Genomic DNA, 22,321 nt, shown 5'->3' on the forward strand with positions numbered 1-22,321 from the left:
TTTGTCTTCTCAAGCCTTTCAATTTATTTTTCAATTCTAGAACAAAGCTTAGCACCAATCGAGTAATGTTGTTTAGACATATAAAACTGATCATACTGTTGAAGTACTATATAATACAAGTGAGCTCCACGTACAATGACAAAGCTAACTTGTATTAAAATGTAATGACATTTCGGTTAATTTTGTGCGTCTAAACGACATTCGAGAATGTGATGACATTGCATTTGCACTCTTTTGAGAAGCTAATAGTACTTGTTACATGACCTTGCGGTTGTCCTATTTAATGAGTATTAGGTTTTGATCACAGTATGTTGCAAGCGGCTGATTTATTATTATTATTTTTTTCAAAAAGGAAACCAGCTAGTGGTTTTGCCACAATATATTCTTTCGGAAAGATTCACAAAAACATTTTTTTTTTTTAAAGTTAAAGGATATGAACCAATATCTCACATTCTATAAGGCATTGCAATTACAAAAGTGACTCTTTCGCACACAGAACTAAACACTTGTTCTGAAAATTAAAAGGGGTTTAGTATAATGATATGATGTGTTTATTTCAACACGAGCTCGGAACGAAATTTGAATGAAGCGTTGAGATATTCACTAAATGCTAGTAATCAGAGTGTAAACATGTTTTATTCTCGTTGCGATTTTTACTAACTCGCAAGAATATTGAAAAACTCGTGTACAAAATGATATATATTTTCGTAACACTTCAACAGCACGAAATAGAAAACTTATTCAAGACATCCATTCAAGGTCAAAAACATAAATTTGGACATCAGAGAAAGCGAACTAAGAGTATGATTGCATCTCCGGAAATCCAGCCAATTCAAGAAACAAGTGTTCCACCTTTTCATCAGTTAAGTTCATGAATCGGCAGTGGATCTTTTCTTGGTGGTGTAAGGATAGTACTCCTTGCCATTATCAATTCTCGTGGTCTGGCCCCCAGCATCAATGAGCGACGAAGTGACTGCCAGGGCTGCTCCAGCAGAAATTGCAGTTGAAATGCTCTTTCCTGTAAAAAGGACAGCAAATGATTAATGTAATTGAGAACAAGTACCCGCTAGCAAAAATATCAACTAGAAATGGAGTCTAAGTCCCAATTTATTTCCCCTGTGAAATAATAGTACCCACTCAATAATCAATACGCATACAAATCAAACCAATAATGCTTGCGGCGGCTATTGAGTGGAAAAAATAATTGGGAAGCACGCACACAAATGCAGTAAACAAGAATTAGAAAATCAAGTGCAAGTTTGATCATGTGCATGGAGACCTAGTGTCAATTATGCATTTCTGTATAAGCTGAAAGTATATGAGAAACGCTTATAGTGTGGTTTTCAGACACAGGGATGCTTTGTTCTTAGATCCATCTTGGTGGATTGCAAATTCCCAAGTACTTACTCTGCTTCTAATTCGAACATAAAGTGACGTATTCTCTTCAAACTTTAGGGACAGGATCAACAGCCTCTTAAACTCATATACTAATCAACATAAAACTTTGCACATGAGGTCTCAAACTAGCTCTGGCATACGAGAGATGAAGAGAGTATCATTGTTCATTGGAACACCAAGTTCAAAGCTTATTAGCATAGCTAAACTTAGCCATTCAATGCATTTCAATCTATTACCGTTTGTGTAATCAAAGGAGCTGTTATCCTAAAGTCAGATTTTACACATAAATGGATATTTATTGTAAAGAAAAAAAAATATTTACAAAGTGATATCGGTTTAAGGATGAAAAATTTAAGGATAAGAAGAAATGTACTAATTGTAGACCAACTAATTAGGTTCACGTGAAAGTGAAAACTCATTTCAAAAAGGCTTCTTTCCTTGGACAATCCTAAACCTTGACAATCTAATTACTCAGACAGTCACCTAAGAGTTGTTGGTCTAGCGGTCAGGTCCTTGGTTTGATCCAAAGTAGTCTGGGGTTCGACTCTCTCCCACGGTACCCACCTAGGAAATTGTAGAGTTTCTCAGTCTCCAAATGTTGGGGGGTCAGGAGGGGGGGCCTAGTGATTAGTCGCAGTCTCTCTTAGTTGCACATAAACTTTTCACCACTGACATTCTCTAACTCGCTTAGATTCTGTATCCATGTATTAAACATACAGTTACACCACAGCCATACTGCTTTTAATGATTCCAGGATTCACACAATATATGAACAAAAACTATGCGATGCATTTCTGCAAGAAATTTATTCTTCTAAACAATACAAACGTCTTGTTTCATGCCAGGCTCAAAGGAATAAATAGAGAGTTCCTGTTCTCTGCTGACATTTGAATGACATGAAATACCAAATTACCCTATTTCATATATTTGTATGGTTGCAGAAAAATTCTCTCTCTCTCTCTCTCTCTCTCTCTCTCTCTGAACATTAGTTCAAAAACTATACACAACCGAAATACATATTACCATTACCATTTTTAAATATCTATCCATATTCCATACATCTACCGTACACCAAAACACACACACACACACACACTCTCTCTCTCTCTCTCTATCTCTCTCTCTCTCTCTCTCATATATCTAACCGGAAGTTTTAGCAGTATTCAATAAATCTTGGATAAGTACCATAAAATAGAGCACACTCCTTTCTAGCCAGCATAGGTGTGAAATTTACCAACTCAATCCTTTAGTTTTATCAGTCAAAAGTCCAAACTAAACATTTGTGAAAGATTAAATATGAAACTAATGAAATTATTCAACGAAAGAAAACCTCATGTCAGAAGGTGACACTTACTTTCTTAATGAACACAAGAAATCTATCCCCTAAAAACTAAACCCTTTTTCGGAAACTAAAATCCAATTTGGTTTGTAAAAATACCAAACATTATAAGATCACGTTACTACAGATTACCACTCATGATAGCAGGAATACAAAGTTCAAGTAATAAATCAAGGATCACAAGAAATCCTCACCTCTGTAACCTAGAATAGTAGACCCAGCAACAAAACCACCAACAGCTCCATTGATAAAGTCTCTCTTCATCCGATAATTTTGCACAAGCTGTTCAACGCCAATGTACACTCCCCCAATTGCAGCAAATGTTACCCCGTAGTTTCCCATCATCCTCAGGGTCCTTATCAGCCCAGGAAGAGCGACATTTCTCTCAACACGAGGCACATCATACCAAGTAGCAACTATGGTCCCAAAGATAGTTCCAGTTACAAATCCATTTGTTGCACCCTTAAGTGTCTTCATCAGAGGAGTATCCTCATCCTCCAAATACCTACGCTCTGCAGGGTCCAAGGAGTCCATGACTGTCTACTAAACTGGTACAAACAAAACCTGCAAGCGACACAGACATCAGCACTCACCCCCGTTCGCCCTTTTTCTGATAGGCGATCTTTCAGCTTATACAACGGAAGAGAAAGAAGAAACTACAGTTCATTTTCCGCTATCGGTAATTTTGATTTAAGCTTTACTGGGTTCAAATCTTACAAATTTATCACTACTGCTAATCACAATTTTCATTTCTTAACAAAATCCATCCACATTAGCATACTAAGCATTTGGAGAAGAAAAAAACAATCAACCCCGTAACATCAAAACTTGCACAAATAAATCCCAAATTTTAGTTCTTTCAAACCCCATCGACGTAGATGCAATTAAACTCAAATTCACCAAAAGCCCGAATATTTCGTAACCAAAATTCGAGCAAATTCTAACGCCGAAGACGAAGATCCAAGCATCAATAAAAAAAAACAAATTAATCAACAAGCCGAAACCCTAAATTTGCAAAAAAAAAAAAATGATCGAGGAGGATTTGATTCCATGAGAGACCAATCAGAAAACAGTACCTCATCAGAAAATGTAAATTACCTTCGAGGGGAAAATAAGAAGTCGGCGATTTCTACTCAGTTCTCACTACGAACAGAGGAACAAAGAAGGAAATGAAAGTTTAGCTATCTGCACCTTGTTACACCAGATTATTCATTACTTGCACTGACCATTTTGCCCCTCCTGGCTCTTGTATTTAATAGTTTGTAAATGTCTCGTTTGAAAGTGTTTTTAAAATATTTGAAAGTATGTTTAGGCAAAATATTTTGAGTTTCAAAAACACTTGAAGTGTTTTTTTAAGATTTACTTACATTTTTACTAAGATTTGGTACCAAAAAATTTTCATCAAAAAAACTTTTAATTATTTTAAAAACATTTACAAACAAGATCAAAGGGTGTTAACTTATCGAGCCAAGCCGAATATCTAACATAATGATAAATTTAGCTTGTTTCAAATTTATCGAGCAAACTGCTTGTATTATCGTTTGTCAAGAGTATTCACCCTTGGCAGCTTAATTAGCACCATAGATCCAATGTTTCGGATCGTAATTGAAGAAATAGGAGAAGTATCAGAGAGATTAATTAGGGCTTGGATTGGGATCAGAGTAGTATGAATCTGAGAACCTGAGTTAGAAGACGGAGAAGCTGAAGTCACCATTGAAATCTGCATAAGAAATTAGGTTTTGCAGATGAGAAAGCTTCAAGAGAGAGGAAGCTTAGTGACGAAGCGTATCAGCAAAGACGAAGAGAAAAAGGAAGGAAACGTGGACTTTGGATCCAGTCTTTAGACAAAGTGGATGATACCATATTGAAAAGTGTATCTTTCATTGAAAAATTAATAATAAGATTACAAGATAGTTGTTTATATACAACTTATTTACACATGTAATTACCAAGCACTCTTAACAAATAAACTACAAACCTCAACTACCTCAACAAAGTAACTTACTCTTAAGTATTATCCGACTGAGTCATTTACACAATTACCATTAATAAGCAACAGGAGTAAAGGTTTCATAATAATTAATGTCATGTTGTTGAAGAAGGTCTTTGGCAATAAGTCAAGCTTTATATCTGTCCAGACTGCCATCGAGTTTACATTTAACCAAAAACCCATTTGCAACCGATGATGTTATTGGAGGGAGAAGGTGGGACAAGGGTCCAAGTATTGATAGCTTGGAGAGCTGCTATTTCCTCAGTCATGGCAGCTTCCCACTAGGAATACAACTTGGGTGGGTCAATCCGAATTTGCCCATGTTCAATTAGATTTCAAATCCAATCGGGCGGGTTAAAACGAAGAAAAAAACATGCTCAAACCCAACTCAATCTCAACCCTATCATTTAGTGGGTTAGGTTGATGTCTTGCTTGCTTAAGCTTCGTTCATACGCATATTACTCATCCTACTTCATATTATATAAGTTATGTATGGAAATTGGAATGGTGAATCACTAAGGTTGGCATTGCGACATTCCAAGTCATTTCTTCACTAATCAAGAGGTCATGGAGTTCCTCACGAGTGACAGGCTTAGAACGGACCCTAATGGAGGTTGCGAAAGCATCAAAGTCACTTGGGAGACCACCGAGGACAAGAGCAATTAAATCAATATCATCAAGAGGTGATTAGATTGCATGCTGAGAGTGCCCTTCTTTACGCTATGAGCTTGCTCTTGAGTTGAAGCAAGTGAGACCTGGTTGTGCCAGCAAAACGATTGTATTGATCATTATACTTTTGATAAAAAAAGATTTGTTTATTAACTTGACTGTCCGAGAGCCCTTGACTTGCACCCAACCAGTCCTTGGGTCATTACCACTTTCGAGAATAATGACATTAAAACCCTAGTTGCAGAGGTGGTGAGCGACGACACCATTTTCTCCTTAGATATATCGGCACCATTTTCATTATTTTTATTTAACACACATGGCATCAAGTTATTGGTTTTGTGGGCTCCACATGACTGCAATATCACCACACTAGCAAATTTTCTAACATAAATATACTACTTTGTTAACCAATGCAATAGAAGGACCAACCTAATGAATTTGAAGCATAAAGACCGAATTTATGACTCGTGGCCAAGGATTTGTTGTCCCCCAAAATAATGTCTCCCTCCGTGTCTACTATCTATTTATTTGATACGTGTCATTTACTTTAATAGAGGTAAACTTTTGAAACTCAAAATCAATTTCACCAGAAGCGCTTTGAGTTATTTTAAAAATATTTTCAAACGAGTCCTTAGTCTCTTGCATCAGCTTTCGTCAAAATTTTTGTTAGTTTTGATTATGTGCCACACAGCTCCCACATATTCAGGTTTGTGATGTTACATGCATTAAACAAAATAACTAATTACTTATTAAAGCTGGTTGGGTTGTCGGGGTGCGATTTCAGATCTGCAAATTTTGGAAAGATGGAGATTTTGTTTTGGTTCAAGGCTTACTTTTAGCCACGCAACTTGAAATTCGATTTCGATCCCATTTTGCCCATCAAAGCTTAACAATCATCACTTTACTCTCTAAAACTTAAAAGTCTTCACCTTGCTCCATGTATCTCGATTTTGATCTCACATTTATCTCTGAAAGTCAAAAGTCGTCACTTTAGTCCTTCAAACTCAATATTCACTTCGTTTTGGTTTGTTTCTATGTATTCTGTTAAATAACCTTTAAGTTTACTTATGTGCATATTTAGGGCGGACTTATGACTACTGTACCTTACCTATACTCTGACATCGCGTGTGAAATGGGTTCGCTCCCACTCGTAGCGCACTCTGATACTTAGACACTTTTAGATTCAAATTTATTCACTTTTTATACACTATCACATTTTATGGCTTCGTCACCTTCCAGGTGTCGGCCAGCACAGTTCGATTCAGGATCCAAGTGGACTTTCTGGGTCGGGGTGTGACATATTTGGGTTAAAATCCACAACTATAATTTTTACATCTTTAGTGAAATCCATATACATGATGATTAATCCTTGTACAAATGGTTTTAAAATATTTTTACAGGATAAGACATTTTTGTGCAGAATATCCATCAAGTGTTTTGACACACAATATGATTGGTGGTACAGTGCCTATCCAAATTGTGTCAAGCAAATGCAGTAGGATCCGGCAAGCAGGCAACTGGTTTGTCAAAAACACCCCACTCGGATTCCAACACCTTGGTAAATACTTAACATGTTTTGTTTCAATTTTCAATCCTACAATTTCAAACAGAAGCTATCTATTTTTTTTCTATGGTTTATCATACTACAGTTTAATGAATTATGCTTTGCCCAGTTTAGCGTACATATGATTTGACGTTTAATACATCATTACAAGAAGTTTCATATCTGAGTAATAATTGTACCAGATAATTATGCTTTTCCCAGTTTAGCGTACATATGATTTGACGTTTAATACATTGTTACAAGAAGTTTCATATCTGAGTAATAATTGTACCAGATATAAGTGACCCCGACTTTACAAAGTCAATTTGGTTCTTGAAGATCAAACCAATGAAATCAGTGCTTTAGTGATTGGTAAATCTGGCGAAACACTTTCTGGTGCGGCTTGCAAAGATTTGGTTATGAATCAAAAATTGGTGGATCAACAACAATTACCAAATGAATTATTGAGATGGATTGATCAGAGGAAAACTTTTCAACTGCGTTTTGGAAATAGAAAGAATACCTTTAATTCGACAGATGTTCTCATCTACAATCTCTCCGATGATACAGACATGGAACCAACAACACCGCATGCATTGGTAAGAGAAATTTACTTTGTCTTCAACAACGGTGTCATCCTCTACGTTAACATCAGAAACAACTGCGCAATCATACAAACAAAAAAGGGAAGCGATGAGGAGGCCTCTTTTTACCGGAACTGAACAAAGGCTTGTTTCCTACCTTTTATCCTGTATCAAGCTTTTAAACTATGATGTATTTCTTTTTCCTCATATCTGTCACATATTTAAAACAGTGATGTAGAAGAGATGTTTGAACCAAGTGGAGAAGATGTCGATCAAATTCCGATCGAATTGCTGAAAAAAAAAAAAAAAAAAAATCATCTCCAATTGGTGTGAAGGCGGATTCCAGCCTTGCACAAAATGAATAGGTCACAATACTTTATCATCACTTTTCTCCTTCTGACTTAAGTTTATTAAAACATATATTTAACACATATCTAAAAGTCACAACTTCTTTTTTTTTTTTTTTTGCTTAGGTTGCTTTGTTGGCACTGAAGAATGCTGCATCAAAACTTAAAAAAAAATTCCTGCCTTTTTAATGCTTATCATACAATTTCTCTAATATTTTTTGGGATGTATATAGTTCTCTCTGGTCTAAACTCTATGGTATTTTTTGCATGTACATACTCCAGCATTTGGTTATATTTTGTGTCCAGCTGCTGGTCCTAATCAAAGGCTAGATAGAACTGCTAAAATAGAATTGATAACTGTAACATTTTTTGCCTGTATATATGCCAGCATTTTGTAATCTTTTTTGTTCAAGTGCTGGTCCCAGTGGAAGACTATATGTAGCTTCTTGAATGGAATGGATGACTGTACTGAATTTAACAAGTGCATAAACAAGAATGCCCCAATCTTTTCTATGTTGAACACATAAGTTAAACCTTTTTCTTACTAAAATTTTGAAACCTTTGTGCTATAAACAATGTTGATGTTTTACTACTGACTAGTTTGTTTCTCTTCCCATATGGATCCAAATTATGGGGATCTTAGAGATCCTCACATCCTAACCGTTCATCGTACATCGTCTGGTCATAAATCATTTGAATTTTTTATTTAAAATTAAACATAAATAGTACCTAATGAAAAATGACCATACGATGCACGATGAATGGAAGATGTGAGGATCCTTAGGATCCTCACTAAGAGGATCGTCATGCTTGTTTCATCTACCCAATGAAGTAGACACAGAATGCTGACATATTAGCCAATTTAGGCTTCTCTCATCTTCACTTGTTTGGCATGTCGGTTTTTGCACTCAGATTTCTTGGGCATTCCGGCCTACAGATCTATCTCCCTTCTCGATGTGATTTAATTTCCCTTTTACCTAATCTTTTTCGGATTTTTTTTTTTTTTTTTTGTAGCTTATCTTGCAGGTTCTTACTTTTAGGTTTTATTTTAGAGGCATTTAGTATGTCCACCCCTTTTCTTGTTTTTTTTATTTTTTATTTTTTTTTTATTTTAAAGAGAGGTAAGGTCTATGTCCCCTTCCCCTCTCTTTTTCTTGTATTTTCCAAGAGGGATATAGATGTATGTCACACCCCAAAAATCTATCATAAGATTAATTTGAAATACAAACAACAAAAAAGAATATTTGTTTTAGTTACAAATAATAACGATGTTAGGAAGTGAAATTGAACTTGGGACATCGGGTGTAGTGATAAATACTGTAAACCAACAACTCTTACAAAAGACAGCATAACTTGAATCGGGCAGGACTTTCCAAATCTCAATGAAGTACTCTTTAGTTGATTGTTGTGCCTGAGCTCCTTTACAACTCCTAGCGTAAGGAAATCCCACAAGTCTATTGTATTTGTGACTAGTTATCCACACACTTGACTTTGGAGCTAATTCAAATAGTGCTCTCAGAGCTGGAGTTTGAGGCATGTAAACATGTTCTTGGAACTTGCCATGTAAAAATGCATTAGAGACATCCAACTGAGTTACTGGCAGGTTATATTTGATGAAATTAGGGTTTCACCATAAAACCAATTGATAATATGGGGAGTAGCCCAATGTCATATAAGCATATAGCAAACATTGTCCCTCACCGATGTAGGACAACCTCAACAATATTGAACAGCAAGAGATAAGAATCATTAGATAAACTGGATAATGGGTGATTAGAGAGATTATATTCACACATCCCAAATTACTTCTCCCACACCATTTTAATTTTTTAATATTTTTCTATCAAGTGTTAGCGGGGTGTGGGAGAAGTAATTTGGGATGTGTGAATATGAATGCCATGTTGTTGAAGAAAGCCTTTGGCAACGAGGCTAGCTTTATACCTGTCACCCTGCCATCGGCTTTACATTTGATCCATTAAACCCATTTGCAACCAATGATGTTATGAGAGCGAGGAGGTGGGACAAGGGACCAAGTATTGGTAGCTTGGAGAGCTGTTATTTGTTGAAAATCAATGTCAAAGTTAGGCAAGGAAAGTTAGGCAATGTTAGGTATAGTTGAATAAAAATAAATTAGGTGCAATTAATGTGTTTTGTGTGGTAATAAATAATCTTAGTTTAATCACTTGGTTTGCTATAAATACTCAAGTCCTTAAGCATTGTAAATCATCCAAGGAAAAACAAAGCCTAGAGCTAAATAAGAAAAGCTTTGCTAATTAGTTTGTTTTGTGAGCTTTCTTTAAGAGTGTGTTCTATTTTCTTCTTCTTGGGATCATTAGAGTTATCTTGGATACTCTTCTTATTCAACAATTGGTATCAGAGCCAAGTCGGTCAGGGATCGTTCTTGGTAGAGCATTGGTTGTAAAGTCTCTTGAAATTCCGAGTATGCTCTGTGGTTGCAGTTTTGACTGATCTTCCACATCAGAAAAGGTTTCTTGAGATTATTGCTGGGGTTATCACAAACCTTGAGAGGGAGCTTCTTTGTGTCAAGAGTAGTGTATTACTCTGCACGGTAGTCACTCAAGCTTGTTCGGTGTAGTCAAAGTCTTGCCGATACGATGGGTGATCTTCAAGTTGTTGGAGGAATCAAGAAGCTCAACAACCAAAACTATAACACGTGGGCAACGTGTATAGAGTCTTACCTTCAAGGTCAAGACTTGTGGGAGGTTGTCGGTGGTAATGAAGTTACACAACCGGCAGCGGAAGATGCTAACGGCATCTTGCGAAAATGGAAAATTAAAGCAGGCAAAGCGATGTTTGTTTTAAAGACCACAATTGAAGAAGAAATGTTGGAGCACATTCGGGATGCCAAAACGCCAAAGGAAGCATGGGACACTTTTGTTACACTCTTTTCGAAGAGGAACGATACAAAATTGCAACTTCTCGAGAATGAGCTGCTATCGATGGTACAACGCGACATGACGATTGCCCAGTACTTTCACAAGGTGAAGTCGATATGCCGCGAAATTTCAGAATTAGATCCAACAGCTCCTATTGGGGAAACCAGGATGAAGAGAATAATTGTCCATGGTTTGAGACCCGAATATCGAGGGTTCATTGCCGCTGTACAAGGATGGCCGACCCAACCATCACTTGTTGAGTTCGAGAATTTGCTTGCCGATCAAGAAGCTTTGGCAAAGCAAATGGGAGGGGTCTCGTTAAAAGGTGAGGAGGAAGCGCTCTACACCAAAAGTAAAGGCAGCTTTAAGCAGCGTGCTGGTGGTGGATCTAAAAGAAATGGTGACAAGGAAAAAGGTCATCAAGGAGGAGGGAGTTCTCGGCCAGGGGGAGCTCCGAAGTATCACGGCAACCGTGGTCAGTCCCAGAATAATAAAAGATTTGAGGGCAAGTGTTACAATTGTGGAAAGAATGGTCACATGGCGAAGGATTGCTGGTTCAAAAGGCCTGCAGAAAGTAACGTCGCCAACTTAGAGAAGAAAAGTGAAGATGATTGGGACGTCATTGCGTCTCTAGCCCTGGAGGAAGAATGGGACGCAGAAGCATCATCTTGTTGGTGCTCAGAAAATGAGGCGTCACTTGACCCAAAAGAGTTTGAAGATACGTTGCAAGGGAAACTGGGAGACCAAGCTGCCCAAATCCAATCAAGTCCAGATGAGCCTGAAGATTTGCTTGCTGGAGACGATGTCGAGCAAGAAGTACCTAAGAGTCCTTGGCAAATAGGTGTGTACCAACAACCACAAGAAGTTAGACCTAGTGAAGTGGAGGTATCAACTCCACAAGCACAACTAAGAAGGTCAACAAGAGTACGAAAGCCAAATCCTAAATACGACAATGCAGCCATAATTGAAGAAACAACTGCAACAGAACCTGAGACGTTCGAAGAAGCATCGCAGAGTTCTGAGTGGATGACAGCTATGAAAGAAGAGCTTGATGCACTTCAGCAAAATCAGACTTGGGATCTCGTGCCAAAGTTAAGAGATGTGAAACCCGTATCCTGCAAGTGGGTTTACAAGATAAAGCGTCGTCCAGATGGGTCAATCGAGAGGTACAAGGCACGATTGGTGGCTCGAGACTTCTCTCAGCAATATGGACTAGACTATGATGAAACGTTTAGTCCAGTGGCGAAGCTTACAACAGTACGAGTCCTACTTGCACTTGCAGTTAACAAAGATTGGAATCTATACCAAATGGATGTGAAGAATGCTTTCTTGCATGGAGAGTTAGATCGGGAGATCTACATGATGCAACCAATGGGCTTTAAAAGCGAAGCTCATCCTGAGTACGTGTGCAAGTTAAGGAAAGCACTCTACGGTTTGAAACAAGCACCAAGAGCGTGGTACGGTAAGATTGCAGAGTTTCTAACACAAAGTGGTTATTCAGTAACACCTGCAGATTCCAGCTTGTTTGTCAAAGCCAATGAAGGAAAGCTAGCTATTGTGCTAGTGTATGTGGATGACTTAATCATAACCGGTGATGATGAGGCAGAAATTCTTCAGACGAAGGAGAATTTATCAGTCCGTTTCCAGATGAAGGAACTTGGTCAACTCAAGCATTTCCTTGGTCTAGAGGTTGATCGCACACAAGAAGGAATATTTATCTGTCAACAGAAGTATTCCAAAGATTTATTGAAGAGGTTCGGAATGCTCGAATGCAAGCTGATCTCTACGCCGATGGAGCCAAATGTCAAAATGAGTGCACATGAAGGAAAAGATTTGGAAGATGCGACGATGTATCGACAATTGGTAGGTAGTCTGATCTACTTAACCTTGACTCGACCTGACATTTCTTATGCAGTTGGTGTGATGAGTCGGTACATACAAAATCCAAAGAAGCCTCACTTGGAAGCAGTTCGACGAATACTGAGATATGTGAAGAGTACAATTGACTATGGTCTTTTGTACAAGAAAGGTGAAGACTGCAAGTTAGTTGGTTACTGTGATGCTGACTATGCGGGAGATCATGACACCAGGAGATCAACAACTGGGTATGTGTTTAAGCTTGGTTCTGGAACCATCTCTTGGTGTAGCAAGAGACAACCAACGGTATCTTTGTCAACCACAGAAGCAGAGTATAGAGCAGCAGCAATGGCAGCTCAAGAGAATGCATGGCTGGTACAATTGATGAGTGATCTACATCAACCAGTAGATTATCCAGTACCATTGTACTGTGATAACCAATCGGCCATTCGCTTGGCGGAAAATCCAGTCTTTCATGCAAGAACTAAACATGTGGAAGTGCACTACCACTTTATCAGAGAAAAGGTTCTACAAGAAAAGATTGAGATGAGACAAGTCAAGACGAATGATCAAGTTGCGGACTTGTTCACAAAAAAAAAAAAGTTTAAGTACAGGCAAGCTCGAAAATTTTCGCTGTCTGCTCAGCACAGTGCAAAGAATGAGAGCTGACATTGAGGGGGAGTGTTGAAAATCAATGTCAAAGTTAGGCAAGGAAAGTTAGGCAATGTTAGGTATAGTTGAATAAAAATAAATTAGGTGCAATTAATGTGTTTTGTGTGGTAATAAATAATCTTAGTTTAATCACTTGGTTTGCTATAAATACTCAAGTCCTTAAGCATTGTAAATCATCCAAGGAAAAACAAAGCCTAGAGCTAAATAAGAAAAGCTTTGCTAATTAGTTTGTTTTGTGAGCTTTCTTTAAGAGTGTGTTCTATTTTCTTCTTCTTGGGATCATTAGAGTTATCTTGGATACTCTTCTTATTCAACATTATTCCTACGCCATGGCAGCTTGCCAATGGGGATCAGTAGAGGCTTGTTTGTATGTGTTGGGAGGGAGTGGAAGTTTGAAGAGAGGTGGATAGAGCACAGCTAAAAGGGTGACGTGTGGAGAGCATTTTAGGCTAGTGAATCCCAGATTTCGATCGAGTTTGCATGGGATGTATATTAGTGGTCGTAAGCAGGGTTGGGGGTAAAGGAAGGATCGCCAGCAGACGGGGTGGATAAATATTTGGAGGGCAAGGTTCAGTGCCATCAATGACACCAAGCATATCAAAATTTTCGAAAATATGAATGAAAAAATCTTTCGAAACAATATAGCTTAATAGGAAGTAGGGAGGCTATATGCTGAGCAGCAACGGGAGGAGTGTAGGGCTGTGACTGAGACAATATGGCAGAAGAGGAGGTGGAGTTTTCAAAAAATGGATTTGTAAAATCAGGAGCTACTTAAGAAGCCATTGAAAAAGAAGAGGAATTGTTGGGTATTGCAGAAAAGGGTAGGGGCTGCTAGTTGTGAAGAAGGTGGAAGAGACCGTCAGGTATTCATGGTAAGATTTGGAGTTTTATAGATGGAGGTTGGGTGGTTTGATCAGTTGTGTGGGTGGCTTCATGAGGTGTGACACAATCTGAACCATAGGGATTTCCTTAACCTAGTTAAGGGGTTTAGCTACTGCAACTCTAAATTCATTTCTTCGTTAGCAACTTGCACCTTCCATTGGTTTTCTTACTCGGAAACTTGCATAAGAGCTTAGGGCTTAGGAACTGTGATCTAATTTAGTATAAAAATATTGTCATCAAACCATATCGATCTTAGTTTTGAGTTTTGATATCTTCAGGGATTTGTCATACAAGTTCTTACAAATCCGGGACGAATCTCGCTGGATTGTGAGTTTTTGTTCTTTTTCTCCACTTGTATTGTTTTAGGGCTTGGTGGTTGGTATAGTATACATCTATAGTTATATGTCATATCGATTTGTACAACGGTGCATCTGCAAGTTCCTGCAGAATAACAAATTCACCGGATAAGTTGGGTCTAGTTGAGCTTCCACTGATTGATCTGTAGGGTTCTACCTGTTGGAATTAATGCTTCCTTATTACCAAGAATTTTAATGTTCTAAACATTCCCAACAACAATTATTCCAAAGTTACTGTATTAGAGTTCCTAGCTAGCCTAGTCTGTTAAGTTGCCTTGAAAGAACTCTCTCGTATTTTGTATTGATTTATGCTAAAGAGATTAAATTTGTAGATAAAATTTTGAAAACTAAATGACATGGAAGTTAATGATTGAATTATTACTTAAGTGTTAATAAATGTGTTCATTCCCATAATGATACATCATTTAGTTTGCAAATTTTGTCTACAAATTTAATCTCGCTAGTATTACCTTTTTATATTCTTTTTATGGTAATGCTAGGTAGACAAAATTGTGGATAAAATTTTGTAAACTAAATAACATGAAAATTGATGATTAGGTTATTACTTAAGTATTAATAAGCGTGTTTATTCCTATTGGTGACATATTATTTAGTTTGCAAATTTTATCGACAAATTTAGTCTCTCTAACATTATCCTTCTCTTTATATAGCCTATGGCGTATTATTTTGTAATAAGACAAGAAGAAAAGAAGAAGTAATACAAGAGCTCTGTTGTAGCAACTCAAGTTTTCAACAAAAGCGGCTTGAGCCATCTTTCGTAGAAATCTATTAAAGAAATTTGGGTAAGTCTCACTTTACTATCTTGAAGTATCATGATTTTCAAACTTTCATACATCATGTGATTTTAATTAAATTTTTGGACAACACAGGAAAAGAGGTTTCAAAAAAATTGTTCAAGTTCAAATGTTCTCTTAAAAACTTATTGACCCTAAAAACAACAAGGACTAAAGGACTCCTTATTGACAGAGATTTGGACAGATAGACAAGCAAGCTCGAAGCAGTGCTGTTACTCCAAGCTGAAGGTGGTCTTCAATTGTCTGACTCTATGGTTCAAGTACTATTAATCCAAACTGAAGATGTGGTTGGTTGTTAACATAGTGTTGTTGATCCAAATTGAAAGTGTGTTGACGAAGTTGGGGATGTTAGTGTTTTTTTAAAGGTTTAAGTGGGTTTCACGTAGAGTAATAATTTATGCAATGTAGTTTTGTGTGTTAAGTTGAAGGTCCTCTCTATCAGTTGTAGAACACCTTATATTTATAGTAGTAATGCATTTTCCATGTTGTAGAGTTTTTCTTCCCGTTAGTAACTGTTTGCCAGAAATAATATTCTCAAACAATCCCACGGATTGCATCATTCTCAGACTTATGATTATGCCAAGGCCTATCTCCATAGGATTGTCTACCACCATCTGGCCATATCACTTTCTAAGACTCTTAAAACCATCTCCAAACGAGACATCAAACTTTAACATAAATTTAAAATTTGACACCCTACGTTGTATTTTAACATCTTTTAAATTTTGATCTCTACTCAAGATATCAAATTAAAGTATTATTTTATGGGAAGACTGATGAATAAAAGCGCTTATCCCGCACGCCCACAAAATATGATTGCACACATATTACTCCTTATGTGCAGACTGTCCTCGTTACCCTTGAATTTTATTATGCTTTTTAATATTTAGCATGAATAGTTGTTCGGTAAATTTAAAAGTGGTTGTTCATTTTACGAACAAAAAAAAAACTCTTTTATAGAGTACGTTAGAAAGGGATTTTTTTTTTTTTTTTTTTATTTTGAATTTTGAATTTTTCTCTTTAAAATAGATATTTGGTTATTTTACAGCGTCTATTGAAGATGCTCTAAGTCCAACTCTATTTCACAAGGGACATGTTTAGAGAAACAAATTATGTTGTTGACGCTAAAAACAAATTTGGGTCATAACGTTAAGATTGTGCATTAATGGGTTAGAACCATTTCTATTGATGTTATGAGCTATTTTTTTGTTTGTTTTTATTGAATTATGTTATGAGAGACTCAATATAAAAACAAAATCTATAATGTTCATGAACACTTTTGGACTTTCAAAAATTTTTATAATGTTCAAGAGTATAAAATATTCCAAAAAATTAACCGGATGAGATTTCTAATAGAAAACAAAAAACTAAAATGTAACAATTCAAAAGACTAAAATATTCGATATTACTATAAAAAAATTAATCTTTCTAGAACCCAAGACTTTGGGCTTGTGCTCGGCCTAGCCCAACCCCGAGAAGTGGCTCCCGCGAAGAAACGAAACAAACGGCTTTGTGCCTACGTGGACTCCGGCTACTCAACGACTCGTCAAGACATTCCCCTCTCTCTCTCTCTCTCTCTCTCTCTCTCTCTCTCTCTCTCTCTCTCACACTCTCTGCAACCTCCAGAGCACACATTCTCTCTCTCTCTCTCTCTCTCTCTCTCTCTCTGTGCCCGCTGCTTCCTCCGCAGGTTCATCTACAAACCTAGTTTTTCTGTATTTCAATTCACCGCTCCGACGTCGTTTTCGTTTCTAGATATGTATACTTGATTTTCTTTTCGGTCAATTTTACTTTCTTTCTCTTCACACTTTCCATTCCGTTTGGTTGCCGAGAAGATGCAGGAAAACGAATTAAAGTTCATTTCACTTTGTTCACGTTTCTCTGACGATTTTCTTTACGATTGAATGCTGCAGTTGCATTCTTCGAGAATATGGCCGCCAAACGGAGTATGCGAGTGTGCTTCGCCGTGGTTTTCATCTCGTTGGTTCTGGTTTCGGGCGCCGGAGCATTTACCGACCCGCCTGACGGTAAATCTTGATCTTCTCTTCCGATCGTTTCTTTTCTTGTTGATTTTCTTGGCGTTATAGTCTTTTCAATGTGAAAGTTGATGAAGTTTGTTGTTTTGGGGGGCGTTATCTCATGTTTCGTTACCGGGAAAGTGTAGGAAAATTGGAGAAAGGATTAGAGAGATAGGAAAGAATCCGAACCTATAAGCTTTCTGTTATTCAGGGCGATTAGATTAAGGTCTGGAAATTTCTACATTTTCCCGTAATTTCTTCTGGATATAAAATTGGGGCCAACGTTTTGGGGGGAAAATAAATAGAACCGTCGTTTGTGGAAACGACTTGTCGTTTTTATACTGTAGAAAAAGTAGCAGTCTTTGTTCTACTTCTTTGCAGAGTAGTGTGGTCACTAAAGTAAAGATCGAAATTCCTGTTTGGGTGCTAAGAAAATGATGAAATTTATTTCGGAATAGAATCATGGTTCTTAAGCTAGAATTTCTAGGGAACCAAACAAGAAATTTACCTTATAATTATACTCTGTGCATTGCAGTCACGGCTCTTCATGATTTTTACCGGGCCCTTAACAACCCACAGGTGCTGAAGGGGTGGCGATCGGATGGTGGGGATCCTTGTGAAGAGTCATGGGATGGAGTTTCATGTTCTGGTTCCTCTGTGATATACCTGTATGTAATGCAACTCTTCCATTCACTATATTATTAGCTGTGTACAAAACTTAATATTTCTTTGATCACCTTAATAATATTGCAGCAAACTTCGTAGTCTGAACCTTTCTGGATATCTTCCTGAGGAGCTCTATAATCTGTTCAATTTAAAGCAACTGTAAGTGATACTGATTGATCATTTTGTGCTCCTTTTACTTTGTGTACACAACTGTTGCTGAAACGTAATTTTCATCTGGTTTCTTCTTCTTAAAGGGATGTCAGTTCCAATAACATTGTGGGTGAAATTCCCTATGTCTTGCCCCCTAATGCCACCCATATGTAAGTATGATGTTAATTCATTGCCATACCATTTTTTTAGTAAAATTCCACAAATTTGGATCGTTTTATATCTACACTTCCTTCTAATTTTTATAATTCTGCACCTGTAGAAATCTGGCATGCAACTATTTGACCCAAAATTTTCCCCATTCTTTACCTACCATGAAAAGTCTCCAACATTTGTGAGTAGCTTCTTCCAGACTGTTATCTTACTGGTTTATGGGTTCTTGGTTATTATGCGATAAGCTGAAATGTTCCGTTCTTCCAGGAATCTAAGCCACAATTTGTTATCGGGACCTGTTGGCAATGTATTTACAAGCCTACAGAATTTAAGAGAACTGTACGTTTCTTTTCATATAGTTCTTATAATGTTGGATTCTAATTTCTAAGTGAAGTTGAGATAAGGTTACCTTTGATTCTCTGAGTTGATGGTGGAATAAAATATGACATTATACAAGAGTTCCCCTACTTTTTGTTTTCTGTATTGGCATATCAGAGGTTTTGACTTTTCTTTTATCTTAAATGAAGAGAATCAGAGCATAATTCTCATTGGATAAAATTGTAATCTGTTTGATATTTAAAATATTGTCATTGGACAATATCCGTTTCTTATTTGTAAGTTTGGTTTATGCAGTGATTTGTCATACAATAACTTCACTGGAGATCTACCAAGTTCTTTTGGTTCCATGACTAATCTCACTGCATTGTGAGTTTTCGTTCCTTTCCCCCCGCTTGCAGTGTTTTAGGGCTTGGTATAATGTGTTTCTATAGTTACATGTCCATGGGTGCATCTGCAGGTTCTTGCAGAATAACAAATTCACTGGATCAGTTGCTTTCCTAGCTGAGCTTCCACTAACTGATCTGTAGGTTTCTGCCTACCTGCCTTTAGCAGCGTTTTGCATTTAGTTGATCTTTTTTCTTGATTTCTTGCTTGCACATTTTCTGTTGGCAGGAACATACAAGATAATTATTTCAGCGGCATCATTCCAAATCATTTTCAGTCCATACCAAATTTATGGTAAGTGATCGGTTGTGATAACGTCCTTATTTGCCTGCAAGGGAAAAAAACTGAACATTGTTGGTTTGATTTCCTTTCAGGATTGGGGGTAATAGTTTTCATGTAGGGGGTAACTCTCCACCTTGGGATTTTCCTCTGGAAACCCAGGCAAGTTCTGTCATACAAAACATTCCTGCGCCCCCAGCCACTCATTCAAGTTCCATTAAAAAGAATTCCCCTACGAAATTAGGTGGACACAAGAAGAAAAGGATGAGCCCTGGAGGAATAGCATTTTTGGTTGGTGGAGGCACTCTAGTGGCATCATGTGTGGCACTTTACATGGCAGTTCGCATTAATCAATTGCGTGCACAGAAGCTTATAACCTTGGGGGGAAGTAACAGCTCAAGGAATTCTCTCTCAATAAGAACCACTGCCAGAGGTAAACTCTCACTCGCTTCCATAGTGATAATGATTATGATGTTTACGTAAACAACTTAAGTATGCACACACACCCACAGAGAAACGTAGATGAAACATCAAATTTACGAAATAATTCAACTGTTAAGACTCAATCTTAGAAGTTCACAATATTTACCTGATAACATATTGTATCATCTCACTGATTAGTTATCATTTTAGCTTTAAAAGTGAAAACTTAGGTGACAGTGTCATCTGTATAATCAACATGGTGTTTTCATCTGAATGTTAAAATAGACATTAGACTCTCATTTGAACTTGTTTTAATCCATTTCCTGTGTTTTAATCTTTCTTTTTGTTCTTCTAATTTTTGTTTCCTCCTTTGGTTACAGATGGTTCTTCTATTGCAGAAGAAAGCCCATCAATGCTTCCCTTCATGTCACCCATGCTACTTCCAAGGCGACTGCCTCCGGTTTACCATAGCAGACTGGAGAAAAATACTAGAAGAAAATGTTTCTCTGATAAATACAAATACCCAATGAGAGCAAAACTTTACACTCTGGCAGAGCTTCAATTAGCTACAAACAGCTTTAGTGAAGAAAACTTTCTGGGCGAAGGATCTCTTGGTTCGGTTTACAAAGCTGTGCTTCCTGATGGCCAGGTATAAACCTGAAATAACCTTTGAATAGTTATTTCCACTTATAGAAACAGTAAATTCCTATGAAACTCATGAGAATCCTTCGACGGTTATTTCTTTATTGCAGACGTTGGCTGTGAAGCACATCAACATTGTAGGATTGTCTTTTAATGAAGAGGAACAATTCTTGGATGTCATATGGATTGCTTTGCGTTTGAGACACCCAAACATAGTACCACTTGTTGGTTATTGCATAGAGCATGGACAGCATCTTGTTGTCTACGAGTATGTTAGAAATTTATCCCTTGATGATGCTCTTCACAGTGATGCTTACAAGCCTCTGTCCTGGGGCCTCCGTCTCCAGATTGCTCTTGGTGTTGCTCAAGCTTTGGAGTAAGTATTCTATATTTTTCTCCCAACAAGTTCATATGTCTTAATGAAAAGTGGATTTTAATCACAATGTACCTACAAACTTAAAGACTTCCTTATTCCAAGGGAGCAATTGATCCCTTCACTGTTAGGGAAAATGTAGATATCCTCGTTAGTGATTTGTATTGGTTATTTTTCATTTCAGCCATCTGCACTCTACATTCTCACCTCCAGTTGCTCATAGAAACTTGAAGAGTGCCAATATCCTACTTGATGAAGAACTTGCTCCTCGAATCTGTGACTGCGGACTTGCAATTTTGAGGCCACTAACAAGCAATAGACTCAAGCTAAAGGTATATCTATACTTTCATAAACCAGTTCTATTTTCCACTAGAGACCATCATTGAAAGTTATCTACTACTGATAAAACAATTGGTAATAAACCAGAACCAAAAGACAGCTTTAAATTCTCATTGATATCTGATGCAAACAGGCTTCGGAAGATGCTATTGGTGACTCTGGCTATATTGCACCTGAGCATGGCCAACCGGGAATTGATAACACAAAGTGTGACATCTATGCCTTTGGAGTGTTGCTTTTGGAGCTATTAACAGGAAGGAAACCCTTTGACAAGTATGCATGGTTCATGCCCCTTTTTTTTCTCAGTTCATGCCCCTTTTTTTTCTCAGTTCTTAAAGTTGTTCTTGTCATGTTTCTTGATCATGAACATATTCTGCTCATTTATCGTTGTATAGTTCAAGACCAAGGGAGGAGCAATCACTGGTGAAATGGGCTTCATTTCGGCTTCATGACGTTGAGAGTCTGGCTATGATGATCGATCCAGGCATTAAAAGGACATTTCCCTCCAAGAATGTCTCCCAGTTTGCAGACATTGTCTCCCTCTGTATCCAGGTAGAAAGCATATACCTTAAATTATGCATTGAGATAATCTCTGTCGCCTTAGGGAAGTCGGAAAAGAACAAAGGATTCTAATGCTCTTATTATTACTTAAACTATCACTTAAAAGCTGTGTTCCTGAAACTGTTTAATCATTCAGATTTGAAGAAGTGGTTTTGTTTTAAGTTGCTTACGAACTCTGAACGCAGCTTAACTTGTATGTGAACATGAACAGCCTGTGAAGGAATTCCGACCGCCAATGTCTGAAGTTGTGGGATCACTAACAAGACTAGTAGAGAAACACAATGCCATTGGGAAAGGCAATGGCGCAGCTGACCCGTTCGAAAGATCATTCCATTCAACTAACAGCCAGTTCATGGGCTCACCTACAGTGAGCTATTTGTCCATTTGACAAAGCCAGCCAGTGGTACTGATCGGTACACACGCACAAACCAAACCTACAGCATCGATCGAGATGTTTGCCAAGGCATTCTTTTCATGGTTGGCATATTTGGATGGCAATATTTACCATGAGAAAGCATATTGTCATGTTCGATGATTCTTTGAGATTTCTAAAGACATTTTCTTTTGAAGTTTGTAAGACGTTGAAGCAAAAAAAGGGAACCATGACCGGAAAAATGTAACCCGAGA

The 22,321-nt window shown here is 37.5% G+C and overlaps 2 protein-coding genes across 2 annotated transcripts; one reads left to right on the plus strand and one right to left on the minus strand.

Annotated features, from left to right (window-relative positions):
* Positions 1-617: 617 nt before the first annotated feature.
* Positions 618-3,901, minus strand: LOC137745666 (outer envelope pore protein 16-3, chloroplastic/mitochondrial-like). Its single transcript, XM_068485661.1, has 3 exons — positions 3,836-3,901; positions 2,932-3,301; positions 618-1,018 (listed from the first exon to the last, which is right to left on the minus strand). The coding sequence occupies exons 2-3, from the start codon at positions 3,269-3,271 to the stop codon at positions 870-872; spliced, it is 489 nt and encodes a 162-aa protein (XP_068341762.1). The 5' UTR covers positions 3,272-3,301; positions 3,836-3,901; the 3' UTR covers positions 618-869.
* A 13,378-nt stretch (positions 3,902-17,279) lies between these two features.
* On the plus strand, positions 17,280-22,082 carry LOC137744226 (protein STRUBBELIG-RECEPTOR FAMILY 2-like). Its single transcript, XM_068484086.1, has 16 exons — positions 17,280-17,376; positions 17,903-18,035; positions 18,121-18,192; positions 18,288-18,353; positions 18,464-18,535; positions 18,622-18,693; positions 18,988-19,059; positions 19,151-19,216; positions 19,306-19,371; positions 19,452-19,789; positions 20,160-20,428; positions 20,532-20,797; positions 20,979-21,126; positions 21,267-21,406; positions 21,529-21,685; positions 21,906-22,082. The coding sequence occupies exons 1-16, from the start codon at positions 17,280-17,282 to the stop codon at positions 22,080-22,082; spliced, it is 2,211 nt and encodes a 736-aa protein (XP_068340187.1).
* The last annotated feature ends 239 nt before the right edge of the window (positions 22,083-22,321 follow it).

This window comes from Pyrus communis, chromosome 9, assembly GCF_963583255.1.
Source record: "Pyrus communis chromosome 9, drPyrComm1.1, whole genome shotgun sequence".
In the NCBI taxonomy this organism is placed as follows: Eukaryota; Viridiplantae; Streptophyta; class Magnoliopsida; order Rosales; family Rosaceae; genus Pyrus; species Pyrus communis.